The following is an 11,891-nucleotide window of genomic DNA, read 5'->3' on the forward strand; positions in this document are numbered from 1 at the left end:
GAGGACAGTGCGGGAAGTAAGAAAAAGGTGCAACAGCTGTAATAGTAGCAGCTTGTTTGGGTTTTTTTTCCCCAAACAGCAGAGTTGTACATACACACATGCTGTTTAAACTAATACATGCCCTACAGCAGGCCTTAATTTCAAATAAATAAATAGCAACAACAGTCATTAGGCACACAAGTATAGCTATCAGTAAGCAATCATAATACTCAAACTACTTTAAAAAACTTACTTTGGTTAGAACAACTCTTATCACTATAGATACCAATTATTCCCAAGAAAGAGGGAATCTTACTTTCCCTGACAATCTGGGAGCACTTCACTGCTTACAATTCCCTTCCTCCAAATTAAGCAAAAGTTAGAAGACGCTTACCTCATGCCTTGCTTCAAAGAAGCTGGAAAATCATTTGCCTCCTGCCCAATCCCACATTATTGATTTTCATTTCTATTAGTCCTTCCCATCATGCAGTCTGAACACCCACAAATAACCAGAAACTTTGAAAAAGTGCAAATCTGGGAAACTTGATAAGGTTTTACAAGTAGATCTGGAACTATACTGGGGGTATTACGCAAGTCATTCTTTGTTATTTATTTCATCTCTTCCTTAATTGCTTTCCAGAATGACTCATGCTTTTATTTTCAAGCAAAAGCAGGAAGTATCCCAGAATGCGGAGGTTTTAAGCCGTATCCACAGGGAAATGGTTGCCCACCACGCAGCTATATCATGATGAAGAACTGTGATTTGGCCACAGCCCATTAACATCTGAAACATACCGGTCACAACCATCTTTATTATTCTGTGATCTTATTATTATTCTGATCTTTATTATAATATTTTAATGTAAACATTCTAAATAGAATTTTAAACCCTGAATCTGAAAGGGCACATATCCTTTTGTCAAAGAAACAAAGGAGGTGAAATCAAAGCACCACTTCTAGTCTGTGAAGAAATTGCCCTTAGGCTTTTGAAAGCCTAGCTGGACTTCAGGATTGTCCAATTTCCATTTAAATACATCAGTACTTTCAGCCTTTCTTCTAGAAAACCACCCATCACCACAGAATTACCTTACTTTAATGCTAGAAACTAGATATTTCTGAAGTCTTAGAATGGTAGCTGAAATCATACTGTAAAAAAACCACATCAGTTTCCTGAACAGTTTTAGTTTGCTTTCAATTTCAGAAGCTGCAGAGATAGTTAATACCTCAAATTTATTTGTAGAAGAGGAAGAAGGTTGTGCCTTCCCCTTGTAGATCCCTCACCCAAGGAGTTCTCTGGAGACACCTGCTCCTCTGGCAGAAGAGACCTTCTTAGACACACTCCAGCTTCCAGGCCTCCCAACAACTCCAACCACCACCTGTGTTAGGCTCTTCTGCTTCGTTGCAAAGGAGCAATCACCAAAGTGGCCACACATGGCCGATGCACGGAGAGCCAGCAGATCACTCATGGAGAAGTGTGTTTAGGTATACAGGCCATCACACATTCACAGCCTTGGGGCCACCCTCAGCAGTCAGAAGAAGCTACAACCTGTGTTCAACCACTAACTCAAACTTCTTCTTCAAACCATTTGTGAGAAGAATATAGTTTTCCAGGGGGTGATTTGCAGCCCTGATCTAAACAAAGAAGGAGGTGCTGCAGGTTGCAAAGTCACATAGCGTATGGCATGCAGGGCATTGCACATGGATGGCCATCTTAAGCTATGAACCTGCATCCACTTTATGACTGTTTCAAAGCTCCATATGAAATACTTACCCTAACCACATTCTTTGAAATTCTAGGGACCTCCTGTCTCATTAATGTGTCTGTTCATTTCCACCTTGTTTTAATATGCCTGACCTCACCAAAGGCACAGCAAAGCACATTCAAAATCATTGCCTTGAGGTAGCACAAGGTCAATCAGAGTGAAAAGAGAAGATAGTTTTCTGAAGAGGTAGAGGACCGTGGAACTCTCCTAGAACATTAGGCACAAGAACAGAAGCAAACGCAAGCAGTGAGGCTGCAAAAGGAAGATTTCTCTAAGGAACCACAGGGAGTGACAGGTAAGGGCAAAGACAGGTATTATCATAAGCCTTCTCCCCTTGGAGTTTAAGTGTTGTAAATTGCCTTTTTCCTGATACAGGATCAAGTTTGTGGAGAAACAAATCAACCAATATTTATTAGCATACCTTTTATTAAGCTGTTATAGTAGACTTATTAATAGCAGATAACTATCCAGACAGTAAGTTCAATTATTCTTTCACGATTCACACACATGCAATCACTCAGCGTTACCCAGTGGGGAAGGGGAAGCTGACAACAGTTGTTTTCTCAGATACAGAGGCTCATACTGATGTGCCAGTGGCTTCAGGGTCAACACTCAGAAAGTCCATCTGTTTCTGCAGATGCATATGTAATCCTGTAATCTTTGTCGGCATATAGCCACCACCCTCTTCTTGGATATGACCTGAGTTATACCACCCATTGTTAATGGCGTGTGTGCTGGTGGCCTTATGTAGATTCATCTGACTATGTCCTGGAATCATCAGTTGCTGTGGATTCAGTAAGACCTCTTGGCTCTGGAACTCAGCTGTTCCTGGGACATTTCCGCACACTGCCTCTCAGCGTGTATTTTTCCTCTGTTCAGTTTCCTGTTTTCTGTTAACTATTTCTCCATCCAGATGTACCTATAGAGTGTAGATGTACCTAGATATACCTATAGAGTCTGTTAAACTCAGAAGGGGGTTTTGAGACACAAATGCTCCAGGTACGCTGTAGGCTGTTCCTCCCAGGCACAGCACAGGCAGCTTTCTCCCACCAACCACTATGAACACCTTTGGTCACAGTTTGCAGCACAGATTCCCAAATCTGTCTCCAAACCTGGATCTTCCAGAACACTGCTCACCCACAAAGCTCAGCATTCCACCACTCCAGTCATACATTTCCTTTATTTCAGCAGCAGGAATCACTACACTGTGTGTTGGCAATATAGTGATGCACCTGGGGGGAGCTCAACTCTCCAGCATCCCAAACCCAAAGACTCTCATCCATCATTCTCCTTCACAGACATTTAAGTAATTTCTTATACATTGCACAATGCATTTTCCTGCTTGTGATTATCTTCTACCACACATTTTTTCCATAAATTATTTTCACTACACATGCATTTAATCATGCTTTCAAGCTATATCTAATACTTAGCTACTATCTGTTCATGCCGTATATCCCAGTGCTATATTCAGACACTATCATATATGACACTATCATATCCTACCACAGGTGTTCTCTGACAAACACTGTTATGTTTGATGGCTGCAGATACCTGCATGTTAGTCTTACCTAGCTGCTTATTAGTCATGCTTCCAAGCTTCCCATTATTTCAGCTAAACAGCTATAATAATGACGTTTCCTATCCTTCACAGCTTTGCTTTGGTTTACCCACACAACAATAGCAGAGACGGGCTGTGACAGGAAGCAAAGACCAGCTTTGTCTCAGCATCCATTTATATATCATTTTATGTGGCACATATGAGGAAAGATAGGAAGCAATAGAAAGAGGGTGACAGATTTGAATGCCTATATGGCAAGGAACGGGTACAGACAGGAAACGTTTAGAAGATTTTTCCTTGTTTTTCCTGGGAGAACACAGATGCTGAAAAAAGTTGTGGAGCTGGTGGAAGGGATAAATGTGGAAGTGTTCTGATATAGGCAGCCATTACTCTTTGCACTGCAAATGTAAAGGGGACTGCTGAATGGTACACAGTTTTCTTTAAAGTAGAAAAACACTCATCCATGAAAAAAGAATAAGGATGTTTTCTTTAGACTTAGGCTGGCTTCCTCTGACTGAAAAGTATACCTGAGGATATAGCTAGAAGCATAGCTGCAGCTCACGTGAACGTGTCTGAGCTAAGACTGTGTAAACTCATCAAGTTGATGTACTACTTTTCCAGGCACTTGCAGACCCAGCTTCCTGGCTGTGCCTGCCTCAGCTGCTCTTTGTTCCCTTCACCACCAATTTGCTGTGTGGTTTCAGCACAGCCACAAATTACAGTACAGTTCAGATGCAGACATTCCCTGGCATTCCCAGTTTTCTTTTCTTCCATCTTTCTGGAGAACCTCTCCCCTTCCCACTTTAATTCCCAGATGTTATCAGATCAGGTGCTCAGCAAAATCCCTACTGAGCATTCCAGGAACCAATTTATACCTCCTTTACCAAGCAGACACTGATATCCTGACATGCAGCTCACAGAGCAAAAGCCTGCACTTTCATTTAGGTGAACATCTGGAGAGAATATTTATGGTACCAGTTTCAACTGCAATAACACTTTCATTGGTGGGGAGCTTTCATATCTCAAGACTGTGAAGTATTTGCTCTTCTTTCAGAGCCTGCTTCATCCACAGAATTGGCATCTCTAGCCAGGAACTCAACTGGCACACTAGTTCCCTTTTTTTGGCTGGACAAAAAGCTGTCAGCATTGCACTGATGTGTCAAGGGGACATATTGTGTAGAAAATATAATCTGTCCTGGCTTCGTGTACCATAATAATTCTACTATAGTAATATACATCTACTAATCACTACGTAGTTTGCTCACACCTTTAACACACACTGATCATTCTCCTGACAGCGTATCCATTCCCACAATCATTTTCATGGAAATCTTCAGATCAATCTAGGTCAGTTAAGTTCCACCTATTCTACTTCTCCTATACCCTATCTTTTAATTATTTAAGCCTTTCAAAGTCGTCAGTGCCAGGACTTTCAATACTTAAACTTCAAAGGCAAGAGCCATATAACCACATACACAAAATTTCCTTATCATGAGCACCAGAAATAACTTGGTTTACAGCTTAAGCAAATTAAAGTAAAAATGGAAATGGCCTTCACCTGTGGCTTCTTCAGCAGACATCATCTATCACGTTAACATTCACCAAGGCCAGTTCCCGTCCTTGCAGATCCCTTTCTATGGAGGCTGTCTCTTGGAGAAGAGCAGTGCTATATTCTTGGTAAACATCCTGTTCATCGCTGATTGTTTCTGCAAAGATTAATCACTCTTGACACAGAGGTCAAACAAAATACAGCAATGAGGGTCAATCCACTGCTAGCAGTCAATGAAAAGGGTTTTCCTTCGGCAGCTTATCAATGTTTCTCTGGCTTTTTCTCCACAACATGAACACATTGCTTTCAGCATAACACGCAACAGAAATTTTACTTGGTAAAGTTCAGTCAGCTAATCAAAGTTGCAGACCTCTCTCCTCTTCTTCCACTTACATGTTATGCTGTGAAAAACCTCTTAAAATCACTTTTGGAAATATTGAGGTAATCCCTACATCAGCCTCAAATGTTACCTTTCTTTTACAATCAGAGATCTAATGAAGTCAGGGACTGCTCAGCCTGAAAAATAATTAATTGGGAAATGCCTGCTGGGACAGCAGAAGAATCACAGGCTCCATCAGAAGTAAGCAGAGACAGGACATTTGATTTCTAGTCGAAGTGAGTGAACACTTTGTTATATTTCAAAAACAAGACATGCAGTCAGTCAGTAAAATCCCTTACGCTGCCTTACTACTATTTTTAATCTAAGTTCCACATCTGTGAGCGAACAAATGGAAGCCCGATATATCAAAAGTGGCAAGTATTAGCAAATCTTTTTTAAAGGACTTTTTCTTTAGTAACCAGCTAAGTCTGCAGCACCAGCCATTTCACCTAGAAGCCAGGGACTGCACAGTTGTCACTTCAGTGAGGAAAAAGCCTAGTGGATGACATCATTGCGGCTTGGTGAGAAAGGAACAGGCTTTGAAAAAGCAGAAAAGAGTTAGATGTTAATAGAAAAAGAGGTTAGGCCAGCAAGTGAACCAGCTGGGCTGTTCAGATCTGTGCTGGTAACAAGGAAGTTGTTTGGGTTTGGTTTTTAATTTGTCACTGATATCACAAATATGCCTGGGATACCGGCTGGCCTTCAGAAAAGACATAACTACTCTAGTAGAATGATTAGTTAGGGACATTTAGCAAACTGGCAAAAGCCAACATCTACTTAACACAAATGCAAGCTGTAAGTGCTAATCTAGAGTCTCTCAGTTTTATGACCAATACCAGGATGGCAGCAAGCTTTGTGGACAGCCTGTGAAGGGACCGCTTCCTCCTACACCAGTTCTAAGAGTCATTGCACACCTACAAAATGCTACAGATCATGATACACCACATACATCTACCTGTTCCAGGAAGGCTGGCATTCAGATAGAAATGCAGATATTTGTAGCAGAAATACTAAGGTTGATATGAAGGAAAGGACCAGCAAAAACTATTAATCATGCAAGGGCTAGAAGAGTGGCTTGTATCGACAACCAAGAGCATGATCAACAACAATCAGACTAAAACATTGACAGATGAGATGTTTACATCCTGAAGCCTGTGCTCTGATAAGGCCACAGCAGAAACAACTCATCAGGAAACCTGTGCTACAATAACAGGATGGTGACAAGGTTGTGTCACCTTGTACGTGCCATTGCTTTCTGCTGTCCTAATGGGAAGGCAAACTGGCCATAAGGATACTCACAATGAGACAAAGACAATAGGCAGCCACCTTGTCTAAGACTTATGGAGGAAGAAGCAAGATTCTTAGGGGAAAAAAAATTCACTGCAATAACTTTCTGACTTCTTAAGGGAGTAAAAGACCTCCCAAAAATTGGTTCAAACCAACTCAAAAACTACATCTAGTATGATCAAGAGGAACACAAAAGATGGAGCAAGGATTTGACAGCCAACGTCTCATCCTTTGTGTTTCACAAGTGATCCTTGTGAGCTTTGACACGTCTTGGAGTCCATGCGTATGTGGGTGTGAAAGTGTGAGTGAAATGTGTGACAATATGACTGAGTGAAGTAAGTTTTCTTTAAAGTAAACTTCCCCTTTCATGAAGATTCACATTAAATCATGTTACATTAATGTTATTACAGGCATAGGGCAGCAAGTGCAGCATACATCTCCCCTTTGTAGAGTCTCGTATGTTTTTCTACACCCTCCCAGTCTAGCACTCCAGCAAGCTCCCCCACGCTGGCCCATATCACAGAGAGCTGAGATGAGTCATAAGCTTTTTCTTGGATCTAAAGCCAAATCACTGCTAGAAATGCACAAAACTGGGCAGCATGCAGGGTCGGCTACAACAATTTCCACCTAAGAAAGATCAGGTATCACTACAGTGCACCACTAATTGCTCTCCTCTGAATTCCCTCGAGTGATTCACAGCTTTCCTGAAGAACAAGTGCAAACCTGCACACAGTGCTCCCATGGCGGCCCTATGTCGAGCAGAAGCATCTATCCCCATATCTGCAGGATAAACTCCTGCTCATACACCTAGGATTTTTTCCCCTCTCACACACAGTTGTGATGTGCTATAACCTGCAGATCATTTCTAGCAGAGCTGTCGCTGAACAGTCGCTCTCCATCTGACAGTCTTGCAGCTCATTGCTTTAACTCATTGCCATCCTTTGTTCCCCTCCTTATTGCATTCCTGAGACTATTTCTCAAGATAACTTTTAACTCCAATCCTGTAATCCAGTGCTCACCATCCCATCCGAATTCACAACAGTTTAACAAACATACTCTGCAAACGTAGTAAGTATACCTTTTATCCCATTATACAGACTCTAAATGGAAACACTGAATGCCCTTGGACACCAGACAGGCTCCTGTAAAACTTTAGCCAGTAAACCCTTCTCTTCTGGCAACAACCCCTTAGTAACTCACCTCAGTACAAGTGAGCACTGTATAGCTACAGATGGCCAGGAACTGGTGCAATTTGAGCAAAAAACCCTCATGTCAGTTTTGCAGGCTGCATGTCAAGACAGACAGGTACCTAAATGTACATGGTACATGCACAAATAGGCAAATATACCTTGCCAAATTCTGTTGTGCAGGGCTACGTTGTTAGGGATTTCTGAGCTTGGTAGTTTAAAAGTGGTTTCAGGTATACTTATGCTAGTTGGAGTCACACTTTATAGCGATTGTATGTAAATACACTCCTAGTGCCCAAGTCACAGGGTAATCAGGCAGCTAATTGCAACACAACATTCAAAGAAATCAATCTGCTTTTTGCAAAAGTTAGATATATGCAGGCATAGTGAAAACTAAGTTAAATTGATAAGCCAAACAGTGGAAGAATATATGCACACTTAAATCTCAGGTGACACCTATCAGAGGCAGGATTTGGAAGAAATATGGAGGCAGCTGCCTCCATACAGACACCTAGCAAACAGAATATAGGCCCAGAACTGCTGTTAGCAGTTTTCTCCTAGAAATTGGGTATTCTGTAGGTGATAAAACAAAAATTAAAAATACCCCAAAGCTCTGATAGAAGCCAAGTATGCCTTGAGTAGTTGAAGTAATGAAGTCTCACTTCCTTTATCATTGTAACTATTGTCCCCAATTCCTTCATAACTCCTTTATCTCTTATGTTTCACCCTCCCATTGGGCAGGACACAGCACGTTTTGGAGCCAAGCGCATGCTGATGAGCAAGTGCAGATGTGTGGTTGCAACTGAATATACACATATCTGTTAAGGAATTAGAGATCACTGTGACAGGAGTGCTTAGACTGATAAATCATACCAGTTTTAAGCTTCAAAACAACTTTACTATATTGGCATTCACTGACAACACCCTTCATGCGAATAATTCTCACACTATAGAACCTTATCACTACATATGAGCTCTTAAACATAGGATCATAGAATGGGTTGGAAGGGACCTTTGAAGATCATCTAGTCCAAGCCCCAGTGATGATCCACATGATCATCATATATTCAAATCAGCCAGTCCTTCATCCTAAATTAGCTGCGAGCACTCAGTACCATGGTGCTGACGCTGTACAGCCAGTACTGGCAGCTATGACCTGTGATGGTCCAAGTCATAGATGCTTTCAGGCGCCAGAGCTCTTCAACAAGGACAGTCAAAACTGAAGCAGGCACCCTCTTTCTTCCCCAGCCCAAACTGGAGATCTTATCCCTCTAAGCCTGTCGAATTTCTAGCTAGTGGTCTGCCCTTGGCCTCTGCCTCTGGACAGAGTGCTGCAAGGCTCCTGGGGAAGGGAGGTTACTTTCCCAGGCTCTGGCACATGCTTTTATCACACCCCTGCCTGGGTTTGTTCCCCCCTCCCATTTGCTACGCAGCTTCTTCCTTCCTTAAGGCAAAAGCAGTCTTTTTCCAGGCCTCAAGGCTACACTTTTTCAATAATCAATCATAAGTTGTTTATGGGTTTCTCTCTCTCTCTCTGCTTTCAACCCATGGCCGTATTTTCAAAGCCTTTGCTGCTATCTCACACTTAAACGGGGAATCATAACAAACAGTGCCTGGTCCCAAGCTCCGCTTCACACAGGCAGTTCTCAAAACAAGCTGATAACTAGCCTAACAAGCCAGGACCAGGGCCTTGCACCATCTTCTGTCTGGGTTGAAAATTAACTAATATTGAAGTTTTAGTATGTGTCTCTTATGGGTGCAGCAGGCATCCACTTCGGCTGCAGCAGCAGTTGGGTAGCTGGCTGCAGTTCTGCCTCCCGGCCCTCTGGGACCTAGATTTGGAAGAACTGTCAACGGTCTTGCAAGAAGTCGTTTCTCCACAAGGACCTTTAGGTATATTTTCTCAGGAAACTAAAAAAAAAAAAAATATTGAGTCTTCTTAGATCATTCCTCCCCTGCTTCTCTTTACTGTTCAGTTCCTACATTCAGTATCCCCAGCTTGGCTAAAGAAGAGAGATAATTGGTGTCCCCCGCCATGTTCTACTTCATGTTTTCATCACCCTGAGCATTACTAAAACAGGCTCCCTCCACTGCAGCATCCTGCTTCCAACCAAACCTGGTTCTGTCTACTTTCAGAGTTTCACTGGAGACCCACCCTGGGACACCCATAGGTGTTTTTCTCAGTAGCTTGTCTGCCACTTAATGATGAACTGTTGGCTCTGGCATCTACATAAACAGTCTGTGCTGATCCACAGGTCAAACTCTGAGCTAAGACAAACTGGTGCGGTTTCAAAATAAACCTTGGGAAATATGAGTGACCTTCTAAAACCCCCGTTGACATTTTAATCCTTAGAAACTCCATTTCTAGGTGCAAGGTTAGTATTTTCAACAGGCTAGCTGAGTTTGATTATCTGAATATCATCTCTGATAATGAAATGGTTTGGAGCTCAGCTATGCCTTTAACTTTATATTGTGTGGCAGCCCCAGTTTATAATTAACTTGTAATTATTAAAATTTTAATTATCTTGTTTATAGAAAAGTCATAGAGGCTCTTTACTCTAAAACCTTTATTTTCATGTAATTGCCTTAAGAAATTGAAGATTTTTTTAATATACAAAGCATGATACAGCATGAGCTCACCTAGAAAGCATTTCCTATGTTAAAACTATGAGATGGTAGAGTTGAGTCATACAAAGCATGAAACTTTTACAGCTTCATTAAATGGGCCACAAAAAAATGTAAGAAATGGTTATAACTTAGTAGGTATTCTTACACTTCCCTCAACTGGGCCAAAGGAATTCCCTTTTAATTCCCTCTTAGGGAAGAGTTTAACTTGTAAAGATAAGACTCTAATCAATTCAATCAGTAAGTTTCAGCCATGTTCCCCATCAGCCATAGCTCTGCAAGACAGTTCATTGCTCTCTGCCCTCTGCTAAAGGCTGCCACTGCCTCAGCTCTCCTATCTAGTACTGTAAGTGCACCTTCACCCATTTCCATCAAAGTAGCTTTTCCTGGCTTATTCAATAGATTTTTTGCTAACCCAGAGTGTTTTGGCTGAAACGAGTGTGTGTGTAGAAACAAAGATCTTTCTGCATTTTCCCACCAATAGCTCCAGCTCATATGTGCTTTAATTTGACTGAGTTCCCATAAGTTAATTCACCTTTGCTTCAGTTGGGTTGATCCTGGAAGAAATATTTATCTCAAATGGTTTGTGCATGTTCCCTCTCCCTATCAGCCAAGCCCTTCAAGAGGAACAGGGTGTACATTTGCAGTATGTGCTTGCTCTTCCCATATTCCTGCCCTCAGAGCGAGCAGCTGTGGCCCTTCAAAGGCAAGGAAGCAAAACCATTTTCTTGTCAGGCAAGGAAGGCATTTTTCACTCTCATATACTCAAGAAAGCTTGATTGCTTCATAATTATCGATAACCGTTTTGTTGTTGTTTCTTACATAGCACTGCAGACAAGGCTGATTGTATTAGGCACTGGCCAAACACAGCAGCCTTTTGCTTTTCTTTTAATTTGAGGACTGGAAAAGCATCCCTCAGCAAAAGGCTTCAGCGGCAGTTTGATCCCTGAAAGGGGGCTCTGCTGCAACGACACCCCACCTGGAACACTTCCAGCCTCCTCCTCACCATGCTGGGCTCAGCACCATACCACCAGACATCCATACAGCCCTGCGGCGAGCAGACTGCGAACTGAAAATAACCCAGAGGCAACAAGAAGAAAGTTTATATATTTCAACGGAACCAGTTCCCTGCCCTGCTGCATTACAGGGCTGCATACATGTGGGTGCGAGTGGGAGGGCAAGAACCAGCTGCAAGGCAAGGGATGGGATTTGCTTTTTCCCCAGCAGCAATAGCACTAAACCCTAGCCTTCTGCAAAACCAAGACAAATTGAAGAGATTTAATTACCATACCCCACATTCTGAAAAGAAAGCAGGTACTATTCTAGAGGGCATTTTGATTTACTCGTGATATCTATTACAGGAACTAATGTTTAGGATCAGAAACCAGACAGACTGAAATGAGAAGTAAGAAACAGGAAAAGAGTGCCAGTGGTTAACTAGTAGAACAAATTATCAGGGGAATTGTTGGTTTTCTCATTTCCTGATGTCTTCAGATCTGTCTTTTTGGAAAAAATATGTACTTTAGTTTAGCATAAATCAGTGGGCTAACGTCAAGAGAAA

At 41.9% G+C, this 11,891-nt stretch overlaps 1 protein-coding gene across 2 annotated transcripts in view; it reads right to left on the bottom strand.

The window, feature by feature from the left end:
• Nucleotides 1-470, bottom strand: part of SLF2 (SMC5-SMC6 complex localization factor 2) — a 35,723-nt gene extending 35,253 nt beyond the window's left edge. Inside the window, exon 1 of one of the 2 annotated variants that reach the window (XM_072870139.1) lies at nucleotides 374-470. Coding sequence is in view for 1 of the 2 variants with exons in the window: in XM_072870137.1 (XP_072726238.1) it covers nucleotides 374-378 (5 nt within the window). In the remaining variant the exon portion in view is untranslated. The remainder of the gene's footprint in view (nucleotides 1-373) is intronic. The other variant, XM_072870137.1, reaches the window with a different exon arrangement.
• Between the last annotated feature and the right edge of the window lie 11,421 nt (nucleotides 471-11,891).

The sequence above is a fragment of the Ciconia boyciana genome, chromosome 8 (genome assembly GCF_034638445.1).
Source record: "Ciconia boyciana chromosome 8, ASM3463844v1, whole genome shotgun sequence".
Classification (NCBI taxonomy): domain Eukaryota; kingdom Metazoa; phylum Chordata; class Aves; order Ciconiiformes; family Ciconiidae; genus Ciconia; species Ciconia boyciana.